At 40.0% G+C, this 21,346-nt stretch overlaps 1 protein-coding gene across 2 annotated transcripts in view; it reads right to left on the minus strand.

Moving 5' to 3' along the window:
• agla (amylo-alpha-1, 6-glucosidase, 4-alpha-glucanotransferase a) overlaps positions 1–21,346 on the minus strand; it is a 93,693-nt gene that overhangs the window by 15,094 nt on the left and 57,253 nt on the right. For both annotated transcript variants that reach the window (XM_072574573.1, XM_072574574.1), the window contains exons 21-28: positions 19,159–19,289; positions 17,829–17,965; positions 16,583–16,716; positions 11,988–12,163; positions 11,396–11,498; positions 4,624–4,849; positions 662–773; positions 435–570 (exon numbers count right to left, since the gene is read on the minus strand). In XM_072574573.1, coding sequence (XP_072430674.1) covers positions 435–570; positions 662–773; positions 4,624–4,849; positions 11,396–11,498; positions 11,988–12,163; positions 16,583–16,716; positions 17,829–17,965; positions 19,159–19,289 — 1,155 coding nt within the window. The remainder of the gene's footprint in view (positions 1–434; positions 571–661; positions 774–4,623; positions 4,850–11,395; positions 11,499–11,987; positions 12,164–16,582; positions 16,717–17,828; positions 17,966–19,158; positions 19,290–21,346) is intronic.

Below are 21,346 nucleotides of genomic sequence, written 5' to 3' on the forward strand. Positions count from 1 at the left end.
GCTTGGTGAGGGTCTCTGGAGAAATAGGAGTGGAACAAAAACAAAATGCATTACATGTATGTTCTCTTCTTCATAATACTTGCAATCAAGTATCCATCCTAAGATGTTTACCGATTGTAACCTCTCTAACCCAAGGAAATTAAGCAACTTGAAATTAAGTTAACTTTTCCCCCCATTGCAGACTGACCCTTGACTAGTAACAGCTACAAGGACAATTTTGTCACTTTTGCTCTAACTACTGTGCAGAGGTTTTTAAAGATCAAGTAAGAATTAAGAAATACAAAGATTAAATGAATTTCTATTAATGTTTACAATATTGTTTCAGTAGTTTCACAAAACTGCTGAAAACAAAATACACAAATTTATTCTTTAAAAAAAAACTGGTCCTCGATTTGAAGTTGAGATCTTTAATCTCATTTTACTAAGACTTTTACCTTGGTGTAGCTGGAATTCCTTTGTTTTGAGCTATTTCACTCTCCCCCATTTTGTCCATCCAGGTTCCACAATTGTATCGCTGCCCTCCAAAGACAAAACCTGTTTCTTGGTTCACTCCTATAGCTACATTGAAACCTTCAAGGGAAGTAAATCAATACATTACATGTAATGTCTCAAATTATTTGCAATACAGTATGTGCAAGAATTGGAAATATAGCAGAAATACCTTCATCTTTCATGTGTAGATCCATGTGAGGTCCAGCATTTCTTTCTCTGAACTGTACACCTTCCATATGACGCTGCATGACCTCTTGAATGACATCATGCAGTGGCTGTTCCTGGTTTGAAGGATATCCCAAAACGCATTAATTGAAATATGGACAAGTTTTTTTCTCTTTTTAAAAACATATTAGTTTAGATTATTATTCTTTTGTTATTTCTAGTTAAACTTTTACTCCTGACTCTGGTTTAAACAAATACCCATCAAAATATGGGTGGCCTAGTTCTGTGGCAGTAGCAAATGAACAGTATTAGAAACACAAAAACATAGAAAATAGGACTAGAAAGGCCTTTCAATCCCTTGACCCTGATCCATCATTCAACCTGGTAATGGCCCATCAATGAGTAAATATCTTAATCCTGCCCTCTCCCCAAATCCCTTGATCCTTTTAGCCAGAAAATCTATATTCTTGAAAACACAATGTTTTGACCTCAACCGCTTTCTATGGCAGTACATTCCACAGGCTCACCACTCTCTGGGTGAAGAAATTTCTCCTTAGCTTAGTCCTAAAAGTTTTAGGATAAGAGATAAACCTATGATTCCTGGTTCTGGATTCTACCACCATCAGAAGCATCCTTCCTGCATCAACCCTGTCCAGTCCTGTTAGAATTTTATAGGTTTCTATGAGATTTCCCCACATCCTTCTAAAGCCCAGCAAATACAATCCCTATCAACTCAATCTCTCCTCATCTATCAGTTCTGCCATTCATAGACTCAAATTGGTAAACTTTAGCTGCTGTTCCTCTATAGCAAGAGCATCCTTCCTCAGATTAGGAGACCAAAACTGCACACAGTAGTATCTCACAAAAGATCCTGTATAATTGCAGCAGGACAGCCTTGTCCCTCTCCTCAAATCAGGTCTCTATGAGGGCCAACATTGTTTGCCTTCTTTACTGTCTACTACACCCATTTATTTATTTTCAGCAACTGGTGCACAAGGATACTCATGTCTCTTTGAATATTGTCCCCTCTCAATTTACAGCCAAATAATAATCTGCCTTCCTATTTTTGCTACCAAAGTGATAACCTCACATTTATTCACATTATACTATGCAGAAGCTATTGATTTTCTCTCCCACTGATTTATCCTTCTTCCATCACAACTACCAAATGGATTTAGCTCATCTACCTTGCTTTTGTGCATCCACTCAGACTGTCCAAACTACACTGCAACATTTCTGCATCCTCCTTACATTTCTGCATCATCCTTCCACCCAGCTTTGTATCATCTGCAAGTTTTGAGAAATTACATTTAATTCCCTCATCTAAATAGTTAACGTATGTTCTGAATAACTGGGGTCTGAGAACCAATCCCTGCAGCACCCCACTGGTCACTGCCTGTTGTTCAGAATAAGACCACTTCCCTAGAGATTTTCTTTTTTTTTGCATTTGAAAATCAAATAGTGTTACCCCACCCACCCATGTACCCATACTGCCACCAATGGGGATCTGAGACTTGTGTGAATAGGACAACTAAAGGTATTTCTTCTTATCTAATCAATTGAAGACTTCTTCCTGAGGATGTGCTCACAAAACTAGGATAAACACATTAGAAGTTTACTTAATGTCAAATTATGTATAGCAGTAGTTTCCAAACTGAGAATTGGTGTCTCAGAAACAGCAAATCAACCTCCCCCTCCTCTGAAACTGTGCCTCACAAAGGCAGAAAGGCCAAAGCAGGATTTGGCCTTGCCCTTGCTCTGCTCTTCTTAGTTTAGAGAGAAGAGTTCTACCAGTTCCAACATGTTAAACAATGCTTGAACTGTGTACAAGCTATTGATTTCTTCCTCCACTGATTTATCCTTCTTCTATCACAACTACCTCATGGCTCCAACTCAGCAGGTATGGCCTGGCCCCCAGACTTTTCTATATATTCTCAAAATTTAAAAAAAAATGTTGTCTGCAGTATCTTGGCCATGACTCTGTCCTTCTCCCTAGCAATTGTCTGAGACTGAACACAAATGCTTGTAACCTGTCGTATTCGATCCCAAGATGAATTTTCAAATATACATTTGGACTATCTCTAAGACAAACTATTCCCACTTCATTACATCCATCAACAGCTTTGGAATCCCTCTCCCCCTCATTTTCCTTCTTTAACAGATTCTTTAGAACTTTCATCCTCAACCAGGGGTTTTGATTAATCGCATGAATATCTGCCTATGTGGGCCATACCATAGGTTGATTTATTTCTGAAATGCCTTGAGACATGTTAAAATGTGCTATGCAAATGAAGTTGTTGGAGTGAACTATATTTAATGTGTCTTAAGGCAGTACTATGTTATTATTATGCAACTTATGGTTATTATGTATTGTTCTTATGGTTAATGAGTACAGAAGCTATCAATTTCTATTCAAAGACTACCTCAGAACAAATTACAGCTTTTGTTGCCTCTAAGTTTTTAATGTATGTTGGCAGGGTGAGAAAGGGGTAAGGAGACAGATATTTTAAGCTTTTGTTGTACCAACAACAACAATACAAGATCAGCACTGTTGTTTGAAAGACACGCTATTATTCAGAGACTACTGAAGAGAAAACAATACAGGTAGCATTTTGTACTGTTCTATTCAACCCTTTATTTGTGAAGTAAATCAAGGCATTTCTCTGACTGAAATTAAATTTAAAGACAAGAACTGGACTTAAATACTAAACCACAGGGAGCTGAATCTGTAGAAAATAGTAATATTAATTGTACTTCAAGGTCACAACAAATTGGGATAGTTAAGCAAGGTCAAGGAGATATGTTTGGTATGTAAATACTGTTGGAGGATGGTGAAGCCAACTTGGGTTGCAAGTACAATTTAGCAAGCACAGCATTTGTTGCACGTCTCCAATTGGTCTTGAATTGAGTGGCTTACTAGGTTATTTCAGAAGACAGCCGATCACATTTTTGAGGAACTGGAGTCACATGGAGGTCAGACTGGCTAAAGATGGCAGATTTACAATCAGATGCAGTTTAAACAATAACAATAAGTTGTCGTGGACACCATTACTTAGAACAGCTTTTTTGTTCCAGAATTATTAACTGAATTTAAATTTCACCAGCTGCCATGTTGGGTTTGAATTTACATTCCTAGAGTGTGAGCCTGTGCTTCTGGATTAGTGGGACAGTGACATTATCCTAAAGGGACTGTAAAATGAGGCCTTTAGACACCATGTTTTCAGAGAAGCTCTCCAAGTAAACTAAGTGGCAATGACATGTAGCATGTGGCTTATGTTAATCTGGGAATTTAGATAGATCTAAAAGTTTCTGGAGACAATTATCAGTGTTGAAAAAACTATTTTGTTCTTGAAGAAAGAAAGAATTCCTTTCTGAGAGTTTGGTTTTGAATCTAATACTGAAGTTTGTCTTATAATTTGTCTTGCATTCTTGGTAAACATAACATGATTCTTTTTGTTAGTTGCTTAACTAGTCTTCAGTTGTTAAATAAGTTGTATTATTTAATTATATTTAACAAAATTTGATATTATTCATTACTTAGTGCCTTAGCCTTGCCTGATGGGATACTCTGCCAAATTTGGAACAATTGAACTATACAGTTTGAAGGGGTTAATTGAAGTCTTTTAATTAGGCCTGTGCTATCAAAATAAACTAATCAGAATGATCTAAAGAACTTCTAAAATCCGACAAATATCTTGAAGTACCAATGCTACACCAGCAGAGGGGGACAAAATATTTGCATTTATAGAGTCATAGAGTCATTGAGATGTACAGCACGGAAACAGACCCTTTGGTCCAACCCGTCCATGCTGACCAGATATCCCAACACAATCTAGTCCCACCTGCCAGCACCCGGCCCATATCCCTCCAAACCCTTACTATTCAAATACCCATCCAAATGCCTCTTAAATGTTGCAATTATACCAGCCACTTTGTGCCATAATTAAAGGTGAAGGAAATAATTACCACAGTGCCTAGGTCAAGAGCTGGAGACTGGTCAGTAGGATATAGTCGAGATATAGGATATTTGAGAATTTTCAATCCATTCTCAACCTTCAAACAGTAATCCTGAATACATTGCAGCCACCACCAGACAGCATCTCTACAATTGTATCGAGCACATATTCCATGACCAAGTAGATTTGGAATTAGTCCATGCCGCAGAGTAGTGGCAAATGCAAGGATTATATTCCTGGAATTAAATTAAATATTTTTAGTACCGATAGGGATACAGGCTTTTTTGAAACAAAGACAACTAATTTTCGTGAATTCAACAGCAATAACTGCAAAACAAATGAAATCTGAGACGCAGACCACCCAAACTGGCTTGATCACATGAAACTCCAATACCTGTTAGATTAAAAAAAATTTGGGTCAAAATGGTAGTCTCACAAAACGGCTTTGATATCTAAAGTCCATTCACTTTTTAAAAAATAGCCAAGTATTGCCAGCACTGGAAATCAGAAATAAAAGCAGAAAACACTGCATAATTCTCAGTCAGTCTGGCAGCATGTGTGGAAGAGAGAACAAAGTTGAAATGTCAGGTGTTTTGTTTTATTTTTTTCTTAGGATGTGGCTATATACCACTTCTTTTTTGGAAAAAGGAAGCTACTGTTCTCAGGCTCTCAGGTAGAAAATGAAGAAGGGCAAAATATTGTGCTCTTCTATTCAACCATCATTGTGGTTCGCAGTACAGGTTTGTACTTCTATGGAATCAATATTCTAATCGTGGGATCATTGGAAGATTACAGTATGGAAGGACATTTGGCCCAGTGTGTCTGTGCTAAAAGGTACTCAGATAGCCCGACTTCCCTGCCTTTTCCTCATAACCCCGCATTTCTTTCCTCTTCATGTGAATATAAAATTCTCATTGAAAGCAAAGACTGAGCACGCCTTCACTACATTCTCAGGAGCACATTCCATATCCTAACCACTTGTTGCAGAGAAATAGATTTTCACACGTTGTCACTGCTTCTTTTGCCAATTGCCTTAATCAGCATTCTCAGATGCTTGATCCTCTCCCAAATGGGAACGGTTTCTCTCGATCTACCCTGCCCCGAACCTCATGGTTTTGAACATTTCTATCAAATCTCCTCTCCAAGGACAGGGCCCCGGATTCACCAACTAATCCACATAACAGAAGACCATTATGCCTTCACACTTTCCTTCACATTCATCCTATATTTTTCTTTCAGAATTATTCACAATACGTCTACTGAAGCTGAATCATTGTTTTCAAAAGCTCCCTGATCACTTGCTTGCTTTTGTATTTTGAGCCTCTACCTTTTACCATCTTGGGTTGGCCTTGAATGAACAGGTCGATCCAAAAAAAAAAGCAATCTCTAATGTGAATATCTATGAAAAAATAGTAACTATTTGAAGACAGAACAGTTAGGAATCTGGGTTGAAGTTTTACTCGGTCACTTTCAATGATCAAACTCTTGAGAGAATGGGCAAGGGAGAATTAGAATCCTTTTCTACTGTTAACATGTCTTACACTTGCAGGACAACAGACGCTTTTTTAAAAATTGCACCTTGCTTTAAAGTTCCTACTTCACTATGTATATGAGAACACTTGGCTAAATTGGTTGTAAATTAAATCGGTTTCCAAATTGGAAAACTTGCGTAGATCAGTTAGTGCATCCCCTCTCCCATTTACTTGAAAACTCTGGGCTGAATCTTGCTCTTTTTGGTTTGAGTTGCACGAGTTTTGTTTTGGAGGGATTTCCAACATGAGGCCTAGCAGGTTCTCATCGCAGCTTACCAAACTTTCCTCTACTCTGCCCTTCCTGTCTGATTTTTGCCTTATCTTATCACACACTGTTCCTGGAAGAACTCTCCACTCAGCATTCCAGAATGCATCATTTAACCCTTATGCCTGTGCCATCTTGAAAAATCTATCATGCACTTGGACAAGCACAGTCAATCTAGAACTGTTCTGCACAGTTCCAACATGGCAGAAAAGGATCAAATCAGCAATCTGCTGTGAGGGCATGGACCAGGAAGTCCTGCTGGACAATACGATGAAGAAGTTGACTTCCTCCTCCCCAAAGACCAGCAGTAGAGGCCAAGACACTTAGTCTGATGTTGCTACCTAGTATGGGCAGTCTCAAACATCACTGTTGGAAGAAGGTCAATGACATTCTCCACTCCACCATGATTAAGTGCCACCCATCCTCTCTCTGATACCTCACTATCTCTGCTACTGTATCTACCTCCCACCAATGCTCACGATCAATCATTCTCAATGTCTACAAAACATCTTCATTCACCTGCTGGCATTCACCTTAACTCTGGACACCACTAACCCAGTTTGTCCCCTGTGCCTAATCACTTGCACAGGCCACCTCCCCACCTGCAGTGCAAGCAATAGCTGTCCCACTCATTTTCTTCTTCCTTAATATCTGCCGCTCTCTTATTCCAGGAGGAAAGCAGCTCTAATAGGGCAGAGGGAGTCAAGACTGGTAGTGGGACAACTGAAATTTAACTCTTCAGCCTTTATGTGAACAGCATCCTGACTGACTGCCTCAAGTGGCTGGCTGATCACTTCCAAGCCCATGCCTTGATACTGGGGGCTGCCCCTGACTTCCTGTGCCAGAAACCAGAGATTCTTCTCCCTGACTTAACTGAGACCTGCTGTCAACCATGACACGCTTCCTTCCTTTGTGTCCGTACTAAATGCATGACAAGACTGCAGCCTGGTATCTCTGGCTGAAGGGCACATGCAAAAAGGTGAGGCAAGTTAGGTGTTACGAGGTGTGCCTTTAAGAAGGATTTGATCCTGTCACGTTTCTTTTGAAAGCAAATGTTCTAAACTTGGAGGCAAACTATCTGCTTTGAGCTACCTTTGTTTTTTTTAAAAAGGTTGGAATAATAGATGCAGCATGAAGGGATGGTGTCAAGCTCCCACAGAACCAGGATTTTAGTTTTAGCTTTCAGTAGCTGTTGAGACCTTGAAGCTGGATGTAGAAGTTTTCATTCCTCTTTCTCTTACAGCTAAAAGCATGGGTTCTGTTTGTGCTGCCAGAATTGCATGTGGGACAATCTGAAATTTTCTGAATTTGCCATTGTTAAATGTGTGTTTATGGGATGTTTCTACATTGGACAAGTTAAATAATCTATTATTCTGTTAAGTTTTCCAATAGAATTAAATTATTCCAATTCATCTTTCTTTTGTTTGTATTTTAACTATAGTATAAAAAGAAAGTGTGCTTCGCTTCAAACTTGGAAGTTGACCAATCAAATTGCATCCAGAACATAATGCCTTTAAAAATAAGAGAAGTTGGGGTCCAGGCTATCTTCTTAATATATTTTGAGGGGGTTTGATCTAGTCCATAACATAGGAATACTGTGAACGTCCAGGTTGGGTCAAAGTGATTGAGAGCCATGAAAGCCATTGAGAGCTCAGGCATACAATTTGGTGTTGGATGTGTATCTACTGGAGCAGCACTAAAATCAGATACACCCAGCAAGTGGATTGAAGGTGTGCCATGAAAGTTCTTAAAAGATTGGAATATATCAGATGCGAATGTCTATGGACATTGAGTGGATGTGACTGATGCTCTGAGATGCTGATGTCCAACATGGATTTTGTCCAGAGCAAGCAGCGAACTGAACTCACCGGGTAACTGCTCTGGTTTCCATGTCAAGCTTCTCCACCTAAAACTAGTCTGATAAGATAGAAGGCTGAATATTAATAAGGTGAGTTGAGCTGTCAACAATGCACTTGAGGAGCAATAATCTTCAAAGAGCAACCCTAGAAACTCATCAGGCAGTTCGTCAAAGCATAAAAGACGTTGATATCGATGTCACTAGACTTCTCACCATGGCCCGATATCCCACACCCTATTAGGATTCAGCCCTGTATTTCCAACCTTTTTCAGTTGTGATGAAAGATCATCAACTTTAAATACTGGAGTAAAGTTCAGCTAAATATCAATTTGGGGAGTTACATGGAGGGTTTCTCTCTGTGAACTCTAGTAGGATCTGTCACATAATTATTTGTTGCTCACCACATCATATATGCATCTGTAGCACTGATCTCGCATAATCTTGCACTCACCAGTGGCAGACAGACTTGGTGCTGCTGGACATTTGGGATTTCTACCACCGGTCTCATATTTAAAAACTAGCTGAGAATCAGGTCATTGACTGTCTGCCACTGACTGTCTGCCACTAACTGTCCTTTACAGTACATTTGGTGAGCAGGGAAACAAAAAGATAAACCTTCTGAAGGCACCCATGTGCCACAGGTGATACTTCATGTGAAGTAGAATTTCACATTCCTAAATATGCTGGCACAACATCTCATCACACACAAAAAAAATACTACATTCGCTTCTGGGACTAAACAGGAGCTGCTTGCTTTTGAGAACAAACAAATTTCCAGTCATTGACTGATCACTTCCCCCAACTCAGATCTATTGGAATTGAACATCAATTAAATCCTGTCTGACTTTTTGCATTCAGCATTACACAGCTTTACCAGTGAAGGTGATGCTCTTCCTGATCAATGTTCTCATCTTCCTCAAAAGACTACTATTTCTTATTTTTCTAACTTATATTTTTACTATAAATCCATAATGCAGTATAACCTTTCCTCTATTTTCTCTATTTTTTGTACCCAAGATTTATCCCTAGGTACTATGTAGCTAAGATGGCGCTATGTGCTGGTGACACTTTTCACCGTACTCCTTTTCTTTTGTAAACTTAATTCTAATTCTGTTGCTCCTCCAATTCTACAATGTCTATCATGCCATCTCTTTGATTGCTCCACTTGTGGGGTGAACAGAATGCAAGGATTATACAGTCCACACTGTCTGTTGTGTACTGCAAGGCTCCCCCAGACCAATCTAAACATCAGAACCTCATCTTCAGGAGGCTCAACAATGGTACTGGTAGAGGAATGGGCTGTATTGTATCTACACTTGGCTGTAGGCAGTGGGTAGCATAATAGAAGGCAGTGGTTGCAAAGCTTGCCTTAGTGTCTAAGTACTAGTCCTTAAAGGCATCCAGACCCTGAAACAAAGCAAAAAATTAAGATTTGTCAAGGATATAGGCATAAGGGCAGTTTATCAGGGAGCTGGTTCAGAATTCGAAGATGCTGCACCGAAGATCACAGATAATTAGTTAACTATGCTATGATATGGCACTCTCAACTTAACTTGTGACCTTACTGGAAACATAGGTGATTCTTACAGATCGTTTCCTCATGTGGGAGAATTTAGGACTTGCGAGCATAATCTCATAATATGGGCATGCCAGCTGGGACGGAGATGAGGAAAAAGTTCACCTCTTAGAGGGCAGTCAATTGTTGGAATTCTTTATCACAGAAGGTTATCAAGGCCAGGTTGTTAAGTCAAGGCTGAAACACATTTTTGATCAGTAAAGGAATCAAGGGTTATGGGATAAGGCAGGAAAGTGAAATTGAGGATTATAAGATCCATCATATCACATCGAATAGGGCCCATGTCTGCTCCTATACCTCATGGTCATGATTAAATGTTAGTGCATGCAAACAGGACTCACTACTCACTCGCAAGATTCTCAAGTTGCCACTAAAACCTTGGATGAAAAATCAGACGTATTTTAATCAACATCAGGAATCTCATTTTTCAATCTTAGCAAATCTTCCTAACTGACTCAACATTTGGGGGCCAGGAAAATTTCATCCATTAACTCCAGTGTCTTTCACAGATTCTGCCTGAACTGCTTAGTTTTTATAGCATTTTTTGCTTTAGTTTTAATTTTGAACAAACTAACACATCGTGTCTTTATTCTTGAATTTACTCCCATTTTTCGTTTAGATTACCCACCAAAGAAATTCAACATTTGCTTCTAGGACTAAAGAGGGGCAACATGCTTTTTGTGCAACACACAGCTCTTGTTAGTGCAATTCTTTGATTAAAAAAATGATAGTTGCTCATTTACGCACTTTTCAAATTTTGACAAAGGGTCATTAACTTTGAAATAATGTCACATCGATTCTCTTGATGCTGCCTCACTTGCTGAATGTTTCCAGAATTTTCTGCTTTGGTCTTTATTATGTCATCCTCTTGGGTTTCAGAAAAAAAGGTTGTACAAATTTTCATTGAAATTCAATCAGAGCAAAATGAAAAATAGGAGTACTCCATTTAATAACGCAGGAGTTAAAGATCCTTTTCTCCAAACTCACCAACAGCAATAAATTCATCCTGGTCAAGTGCAGCACAAAGAACCTTAAAACAGTACAAGAATCATAATATTGAAAATCACATAACACCAGGTTATAGCTACACTAGCTACCCGAGCAGCACTCCAAAATCTTGTACTTCAAAATAAACCTGTTGGACTTTAACCTGGTGTTGTGAGATTTTTAACTTTGTCCACCCCAATCCAATGCTGGCATCTTCAAATCAAGAATCATAATGTCACTCCTTTGATGTCTGCAGACTCAATCAACATGCACTAGTTAAAAAGGAATGTGGTGTGTAGCTTACATATATAATGAAGTTTCACTATACTTTCAGAAAACAAAATTTGGATGTAGAGACAAATGTAAGTCAAAAGAGATTGGAGTTTGCCAAGAGCACAAAAAAAGACAGAAGTGTGGCCTGTTCCATTGTGGACATTGCACAGGCACAACACCATGGATAGAATAACTCCCTTTGGGCCGAATAGCCACTGCACATACACCAAACATTCGCCTGGAAAGATTCTCTCCAACATTTCTCAGATTCTACAGATTCTAATTCCTTACCTGGCCTCTACGTAGCGTCCCGTTACCAGCATTAGACCTCGGAGAGAAATGAAAGTATCTCTACCCCAACAACGGAATAATCCAGCAGAAAAGTGTGGTAACCCTTAGTAAGAAATTTGAAAAACCTATTTAGAAGAGATAGAATCAAAAAATAAAGAGGTGCAATTTCCTTTCAGCAAATCAATGTAGAAGGAAATTACTCCTGTTACTCCAGTGTGAGCAATTCACATTCATACAAAATTATGTTGTGAGTAGAACAACCTTTTCACATTATAAGTTTGCTACGGAGTCAAAATGCTAAATTGTACTAACTCATTATGACAATCTCACTCCAAAATGTTAAACATTTCCCCAATGATACAGAAGAGATCAAATTTGAAATATCCCAAATTGTGAAAATGATGGACAAAATTGTTTTCATTACATGGACTGGTTTTGACAATTTAAAAAAAAAACGTTGAGATTAGTTGTAAAACAGGAAAATTTGGATAATACACGTTGCCTAGGATTCCTGAATTTCAGCTTTGTGAAAAAGACATCACAATAAACTTTCAAAACATTTAAGTACATGATCAGAAGCAGAGTTGTTTACCTGCTGCTAACGAAACACAGCACTGCTCGATCTCACCAGTAATGTAATTTTGTCTAGTTGGAACACCTTCTATGCAATCAGACAGTTTTGGAAGAGCAGGAAATCTTCCCACTCCACACATCTGCAGTGAGCTCACAGCAAGTTGCTTCACAAATGATGAGCCATTCTGCACAAAACTACAGGAAAATGAAAAAAGTATCAGTAGAAATCTTAATAAGAAGAATTTAAAGTTTTACACATCATAAATGCCCAATTTTATCAATTCTTCCTTTGTGTAAATCCAACTATCAGCCCTGCCCACCTTCTTAAATGAAAAATCTAAATACATTTGGGGACCAACCAGCAATGTTATGGCTGTTGACAATGCACAATTAAACAAATGGGATTGGTTAGCTCATTTGGCAGGATGGCTGGTTTATAAAGCAGAGCAATGCTGAAAGCATGGGTTCAATTGCTGCATTGGTTGATGTTACCATGAAGGATCCTCCTTCTCAATCTCTCCCCTCCTCTAAGGCATGGTGACCTTCAGGTTAAACCACCATCAGTGATCTCTCTTTGTAGAAAGAGATAGCATTATGGTGACTTAACTTTACCTTTTTTGTTAAAAGGAGTGAATCACCACGGACTTAATGCTCATATGTTAACATCAGAAGGCAGGGAGAACATGTTAAATCCATCAGGCAGTTTGCTTGCAATTTACCCACCCATCTGCCCCCACTGCAATCACAGCAATGGTAGAAGGATCTCATCTGCTGGCAGTGGTGGGGGAAAAGCTCCTTATTGGGCACTCCAATGCTTCATTAAAACTAGCTACACAAGCTTTGCCATCACAACCTGGGAGTAATAATAAATTAAATTTAACTCTACTACAAATTTATAATAATCAATAACTGGTCTCTTCACAATCTGAGGATATTCCAAAGCACTTACAAGCCAATGGAAGATCTTTTGCAGTCACGGTTGTAATCTATGAAAGCTTAGCTGCCAAGGTTTGTGCTGCTAGAATCTGCAAATGCTCATGAGATAACCGGAAGGACAAGTTGATAATGACCAGGAACTTAGGAAACCTCCCTGTTCTTTTCAGTTTATTTTATTTTCACCTAAAAGAGGTGATCTGATCCAGCATTTCTAGTAATGCAGCTCAGTGTCGGTACTGCATTGAAACATCAGGCAGATTATATGCACAAATCTCTGGACTGGGGTTTGAACCCTGAATCTTCTTCCTCAGAAGCTAGAGTACTGTCATTAAGGCTTGATTTCTAGCCAAAGAACAACAAGCCCTTGGAGCCCTGGGCCACTGTTATTGTGTCTCCATGCAACCCCCTGTCCAGGTCCTGAGTTGCTGCACAGATTTATCAGAACAATAAAATGTTCAAAGTTTGTGAGAAGATTTGTAGCTTGGGTGCTCGTTGTTGTGGTTCTGTTCGCCGAGCTGGGAATTTGTGTTGCAGACGTTTCATCCCCTGTCTAGGTGACATCCTTAGTGCTTGGGTGCCTCCTGTGAAGCGCTTCTGTGATCTTTCCTCCGGCATTTATAGTGATTTGTACCTGCCGCTTCCGGTTGTCAGTTCCAGGTGTCCGCTGCAGTGGCCGGTATATTGGGTCCAGGTCGATGTGCTCATTGATTGAATCTGTGGATGAGTGCCATGCCTCTAGGAATTCCCTGGCTGTTCTCTGTTTGGCTTGTCCTATAATAGTAGCATTGTCCCAGTTGAACTCATGTTGCTTGTCATCGGAGTGTGTGGCTACTAAGGATAGCTGGTCATGTCGTTTCGTGGCTAGTTGGTGTTCATGGATGCGGACCGTTAGCTGTTTTCCTGTTTGTCCTATGTAGTGTTTTGTGTACTTGCATGGGATTTTGTATACTACATTGGTTTTGCTCATGCTGGATATCGGGTCCTTCGTCCTGGTGAGTTGTTGTCTGAGAGTGGCTGTTGGTTTGTGTGCTGTTATGAGTCCTAGTAGTCTGGCTGTCAGTTCAGAAATGTTCTTGATGTATGGTAGTGTGGCTAGTCCTTTGGGTTGTGGCATGTCCTCATTCCATTGTCTTTCCCTCAGGCATCTGTTGATGAAATTGTCGGGGCGTCCGTTTTTGGCAAATACATTGTATAGGTGTTCTTCTTCCTTTTTTTTTGCAGTTCTGGTGTGCTGCAGTGTGTTGTGGACCTTTTGAACAGTGTCTTGATGCAACTTCTTTTGTGTGTCTTGGGGTGGTTGCTTTCGTAGTTTAGGACTTGGTCTATGTGCGTGGCTTTCCTGTATACCTTTGTGGTGAATTCTCCATTCGGTGTTCTCTGTCCCATCACGTCTAGGAATGGGAGTTGGTTGTCCTTTTCTTCCTCTCTAGTGAATCGGATTCCTGTGAGTGTGGCGTTGATGACCCGGTGTGTGTTCTCTGTTTCTGTGTTTTTAATGATTACAAAGGTATCATCTACATATCTGACCCAGAGTGTGGGTTGAATTTGCGGTAAGACTGTTTGTTCTAACCTTTGCATTACCGCTTCTGCTGAGTCCAGAGATGGGTGAGCCCATGGGTGTGCCATTGATTTGTTCATATATTTTGTTGTTGAATGTGAAGTGTGTTGTGAGGCACAGGTCCAGTAGTTTGAGTATGCAGTCTTTGTTGATAGGTTCAACATCCTGTTGTCTGTTCTGTATGTCCAGCAGGTTGGCTATTGTTTCTCTGGCTAGGGATTTGTTGATAGAGGTGAACAGTGCCGTTACATTGAATGAGACCATAGTATCTTCCTTGTCTGTGTGTATATTTCTGATGATGTCCAAGAATTCCTGTGCTGACTGTATGGAGTGTCTGGATCCGCTGATCAGGTGTTTCAGTTTCTGCTGTAGTTCTTTAGCCAGTTTGTGTGATGGTGTCTCTGGTAGTGATACTATGGGTCTGAGTGGGATGTTTGGTTTGTGCACTTTAGGTAGTCCATAGAATCTGGGGGTGTTGTAAGTCCTAAACTACGAAAGCAACCACTCCAACACACACAAAAGAAGTTGCATCAAGACACTGTTCAAAAGGTCCACAACACACTGCAGCACACAAGAACTGCAAAAAAAGTGCAAGAAGAACACCTATACAATGTATTCACCAAAAACGGATACACCTGCAATTTCATCAACAGATGCCTAAGGGAAAGACAATGGAATGAGGACATGCCACAACCCAAAGGACTAGCCACACTACCATACATCAAAAACATTTCTGAACTGACAGCCAGACTACTGCGACCACTAGGACTCATAACAGCACACAAACCAACAGCCACTCTCAGACAACAACTCACCAAGACGAAGGACCCGATACCCAGCAAAACCAATGTAGTGTACAAAATCCCATGCAAGGACTGCACAAAATACTACATCGGACAAACAGGAAGACAGCTAATGGTCCTCATCCATGAACACCAACTAGCCACGAAACGACACGACCAGCTATCCTTAGTAGCCACACACTCAGATGACAAGCAACATGAGTTCGACTGGGACAACACTACTATTATAGGACAAGCCAAACAGAGAACAGCCAGGGAATTCCTAGAGGCATGGCACTCATCCACAAATTCAATCAATAAGCACATCGACCTGGACCCAATATACCGGCCACTGCAGCGGACAGCTGGAACTGACAACCGGAAGCAGCAGGTACAAATCACTATAAATGCCGGAGGAAAGATCACAGAAGCGCTTCACAGGAGGCTCCCAAGCACTGAGGATGTCACCTAGACAGGGGACGAAACGTCTGCAACACAAATTCCCAGCTTGGCGAACAGAACCACAACAATAAAACAGGTTAAATTATAAAGACAATTTAAATAGTTTAGATGATAGACTCTCAGATTTGGTGGAAATAAAATAATTAACATGATAGAAAGCCTTTTCATCAGGAGATGGAATATATAATAAGAAACAGAGCAGGTGAACAAAGAACAAAGAAAATTTACAGCCCAGGAACAGGCCCTTCAGCCTCCAAGCCTGTGCTGATCCAAATCCACTGTCTAAACCTATCACCCAATTCCTAAGAATCTGTACCCCTCTGCTCCCCATTTACTCATGCATCTGTCCAGATGCACCTTAAATGAATCTAGCATGCCTGCCTCTACTACCTTTGCTGGGTGCTTTGAGAACATTATAATTAGAGCAAGACTACTTAGGGGTGAAATGAAAAACCACTTTTTTTGGGTTATGGTGTAAATCTGGAAAACTCTTCCCCAAGGCTAGCTTAAAACACGAAAACATATTTGAAAAAAAGAAATGAAAGAATGTATAACAAATGACTTTCAGGTGCAGATCAGCAAAGATCTCACCAAATGGTAGTAATGGTGAGGGACCATACGGTCCCATGTTCCTAATTGATCGTCATCGGATATGTCACGCTACCCCTTTAAAGTCATGAAAAATTAATAAAAAATGTTTACTGTCAGGCTTGATGTCTCTTGCACATTCATGACATTTCCCCCTTTTCTTGTCTAAAGTTTTTCACTTTGTGTGTGCAGGCTTTACAGGTTAAAATATTAGCATCCTAACCTTCTGCACCACCATTACACTTCATCACCAATATATTTTTGTTCCAGCTTTCGCATCAAACGCACCTTGACATTTGATTCAATGTTATTTCCACAAGAGTTTTGTACGCCCCAACAAGGATTGCATCAAAGTAGCACGGGATAAGGTAGCGAGGGAGGTTTTTGACGAAAGCAAACATTGCTTCAAACCACTTACCAATCTATTAGAAAACAGAATGTCATTATATGATGTACTACGTTTCTAATAAAATACAAAATGTCACGTAACTATTGATTTACTTTTTCTAATCACAAGCCATGATCAAAATTCTTCATTTCTGCAACACAAGTGCTTGTAATAATGATCAAATGCATGCATACATCAAACGCAACATACAATCACTTAGTATAAAACCATTTATTAAAAATTCATTCATTAATGCGACATGGGAGCCACCTGCTAAGCCAGCATGTTATCCATTACTAGCTGTTCGAGTAATAAAATGGTGAGTTGAGCTACCTTCCACTGAGTCATGTTAGACTTACAATTTGAGAATTTGATGGGGGTCTACATCTCACACTTTTCCACCAAGTTAAACAGGCTCTCAGTCTGCTCCTGGTTGTTATTTGCTTTGCTTACAAGTGTAAGACACCTTTTTAAAAAAAGCATACTAGACCTATGACCTCAGACTGCCTCCTAGTCATTTTGCCTGCGTATCTCTTTGGTGAATTTTATTGGGGGATAAATACTGGTTGAGGCATAAGGGGTAACGCTGTGCTCTCCTGAGAAATGTCACTTTATTTTCCAGCTGGGAACACAGACTAGGACCGGTTTTGAAGATGTGGCTGAAATATGCCACATTCAACAGCACAGCACCTGCTTTATACTGCACTGGAGTGTCAGCCCAGATTATCTGCTCAGGTGTCTGCAGTGGAACTCCCCACACTCTAATTTAGGATTTGAGGAAGTGCCAACTGAGCTACAGCAAATACTCTGTGGTCAAGCTTTTGAACTAGTAGAATTTCTGCAAAAAGTAACAAGCAGCTCTTGAAATTTAAATGTGCTACTGCATTTTAATTCTTTATTCAGTCCTACATCTTTAAAGGAAAGGATTCCAATGCATGTTCAAAAATTTGATTACAAATGATAACAGTTAATTAAAATGTACAAGGACTTTTATTTTGTACTGTTCTAAACTTAAGAAAAGGAGATCAGGTGTCTAAAAACTAGTTATAGAGAGATGTGTGTTGAGGAGAATCTTGAAGGAGGAAAGTCAGTTGGGGACCAAGATAGCTGAAAACATAACACACAACACATCAATTAAGCTCATACCTCTTCAAGTTTGCCCCCACGTGCAATCAAACGATTAGAAATATAGTCCATCATCCAGTCTCCAGCCCTCAGGTTTTCACATACAGGATGTCCAAGGTCATTTGAAGGTCTAATATCCGCAAGTACTGATATAAACCCTAAGTAGAGCACAGCAGACTTAGTTCAAATTAGCTGCAGAGATATACTGTAATTCCATCCTGTTACTTAAAAGAAAGATGTTGTGTTCTGATTAATCATGCAAACTATAACCCCCAGAAAATATAATTGAAATTTTAAAAGCCAGTAGGCTTTTTAAATTTAGATTATTTCAATTGGCAGTTTACCATTAAACTAAAAACTTATACTGGAAGTTGACTTGGAATTGGTCTTGGAAGCATAGTACTGCCACCCAGTGTTTCCAACAGATACTGCATGGACAATTATTTTACTGTATTCTTCCATTTTATTTCCCCATGTACTCTAACCCTCAAGCTGAAGGCATTGGTCTTTAACTGAGAAACTGTTGTTGTGTTTAATGATAATCCTTCAGTGCAGTCAACAGCGAGTAGTCAGTGGCCTAATCATCGAAAGACATCGCTTTACAGCTTTATCCACACATGCGTGTTCAAAATGGGCAGCTGGAGAGCAATCATGAAGAGAAACTCTGCTTCTGTTCTTTTATAACCTGAGGATAGTGAAGGCAATTGTGATCTCCCACTCCACTACATGGGGCTGAACCTTCACTTTGGTGGTATGTACACCTATTTATTCACTAGCTTAACCCAGCTGAGACTCAAGGAAATCTCCAGTTTTAAATTGCTGTTCTGCTTTACCTCCCTCTATCTTTCTCCACTCTCTTCCCAAACACCACAGCTCCCTTAATGGTCTTAAAATTTCACTGCTGTTCAGGTTCGTTTTCATAATTTGACAAAGTACGTTCAAAAATATAGAAATGGAAGTTGGAATTAAGTTGCCTCCTGAAATTCCAAACTCAACTTATCTATGCAGTTTTATAAGAAACAAATGAATATTACACAGAACTTTAACAAATCAAAGTTGCTGCAGTAATTTGTTCCATATATTAATTTAAAATAGACCTGAATATCTGGATAGAGTCATCATAGTTCCAGAGGACCGTGGAACTGCTCTCTCAATAGACAGAGATGATTGGTGGTGGTTTAACCTGAGGATCATCAGGACTCAGACAAGGGAAGAGGTTAAGAACAAAAGTCCTTCATGGCAACCTCAGCCAGGAATTGAACCTATGTTGTTGGCTTTATCTGCATCGCAAACCAACTGAGCTAAATAATTCATTTCTGGATAAATGCAATCAAAAACAAGGTCCATGTACCTTGCAAGCCTGCATACTTCAAGGGTCCAATATTTGGAATACCATAGCAGCCACCTCCATCCTCCTGTTCCTCAAAGTCACATCGGTAAAGCAGCAGATTAAGATCAGCCAGTGTAATATCAGAGGCAATGCTGTTGATTATTTGCAAACAGAAACACAGGATCAAGTGGACACAATACAATACATTAGCAACAAGAAAAAGCAATTCATATTTGTTGATCAGCTATATAAGTTTCTATTTCCTGATCTGCAAAACTATTCATTTTCTTTATTCTTGCACACAATGCAAAGGTGACTGGCAAGACCAATATTTTTGCCCATATGTAATTGGCCTTGAACTGGTTGGCTTACTGGGCCATTCCAGAAGGCAGTTAAGAACCAGCTATATTACTGAGAGTCACATCTTGGCCAGATCAGGCAAGAATGGCATATTTTCTTCCATACAAAGGGAACTAAATGGGTTTTTACAACAATTGATGATAGTCATCATGGCAATTGGGGCAGCACAGTGGTCACTGGTTAGCACTGCTGCCTCACAGCACCAGGATCCCAGGTTCGGTTCTAGCCTTGGGCGACTTTCTGTGTGGAGTTTGCACATTCTCCCAATATCTGCATGGGTTTCCTCCGGGTGCTCCGGTTTCCTTCCACGGTCCAAAGATGTGCAGGTCAGGTGAACTGGCCATGCTAAATCACCCATCATGTTAGGTGCATTAGTCAGAGGGAAATGGGTCTGGGTAGATTACTCATCGGAGGGCCGGTGTGGACTGGTTGGGCTGAAGGGCCTGTTTCCACACTGTAGGGAATCTAATCTCAAATCATTACTGAGATTAGTTTTAGACATTTTCTAACCAACCTGTTGAGTTGTCATTGCAGGTAGCACTCAAAAATCAGGCCTTCTGATTTTGGCCCAAAGACACTATTCACTAGAGCACAAGGGTCAATTTCTGTATAGAATTTGTTTTAAAATCAACCTGTCCAGGCATATATCTCTGGAGTAGGTGAGACTTGAAGGTCTTATGGCTCAGAGGTTGGGACACTACCTCTGCACCACAAGGGCCCTTTGAGATTAACTTTAAATTTGTCAAGTTAAATTCTACCAGCTGCCATGATAAGACCGAACTCATGACCCCAGTGCATTAGCCTGGACCTCAAGCTGATTAGCCCAGTGACCTCTATCACTATGTCACTTTATATAAGAGTAATCACATACGCACCTCTTAGTAAAATGTACAGATTGTTAGGATATGGGTTCAGGGGTCTAGCAGTTTACAGAAGTGACAGAGTGAGTCTACTACACTTCAAGCTATAATTTCTTATTACACACAGCAGAATTTGCAGCAATTCCTGTAGAATTGAAACCCTCTAATAACAAAGTGTCTACTTCCTTTATCTTGATGATTCTCAAGGTAAAGTTTGAAACACTTGCCAATCAAAAGAATATGGGCAAAATGGTACACTTTATGAGCTATTAGAAGAAGCTATGCTATATTAGAACTTTAGAAAACTATGATTCTAAGGCTGCAAAATTACTTTAGAAGGAATAGAATCTTAAAACTTGAGTGATTTTAGTAGAAAGTACTGATCTTCAAATTTGCTTATGAACATTATTGTAGGGTCATGCACTTTTGTCATGGTTAGCTGTTGAGACACAGTTATGTTTAAGTTAGTCTATCCCTTTAAGTGTCCTATGATAAATATTAAAAGCAGAGAATGCTGAACTCTTCAGCTGGTCTAGAAGCGTTGGGGATGCCCCACCACCTCCACCATGTCCAAATTCCTTCCAGCCTCCGCCCAGCTACAAGCTTGCTCCGATCTCTACCTCACGTCGACCTCAATATCCCCCGAGCCACCACTGTGGCCTACTGGGATCTGCCTGCCAACCCACTGAAAGTATAGAATTCCAGTCAACCCATCAGCTCTGACCGAACCCTCTTCATCCTCAGCACTGCCCTGACCACCATGCCCTCTACAACCGCAATTACTCATGTCAAAGCCAAACAGGAGAGTTTGATGGGCAGCACTATTGCTCCCCTATTGGCTGAATGCTTCTGCATTGTGCACTTGCACATACCACAAGATGCTTGCTCAGCAGCAAGAATGGGCCTTGGGTAATATCTTCCCTCATTGCCTGCAGAAACCTTGGATAAAGTTCTTCCTAAGAAGCCCACACTAGCACTGAGAATGGTCA

This window comes from Chiloscyllium punctatum, chromosome 7 (assembly GCF_047496795.1).
Source record: "Chiloscyllium punctatum isolate Juve2018m chromosome 7, sChiPun1.3, whole genome shotgun sequence".
Taxonomy (NCBI): Eukaryota; Metazoa; Chordata; class Chondrichthyes; order Orectolobiformes; family Hemiscylliidae; genus Chiloscyllium; species Chiloscyllium punctatum.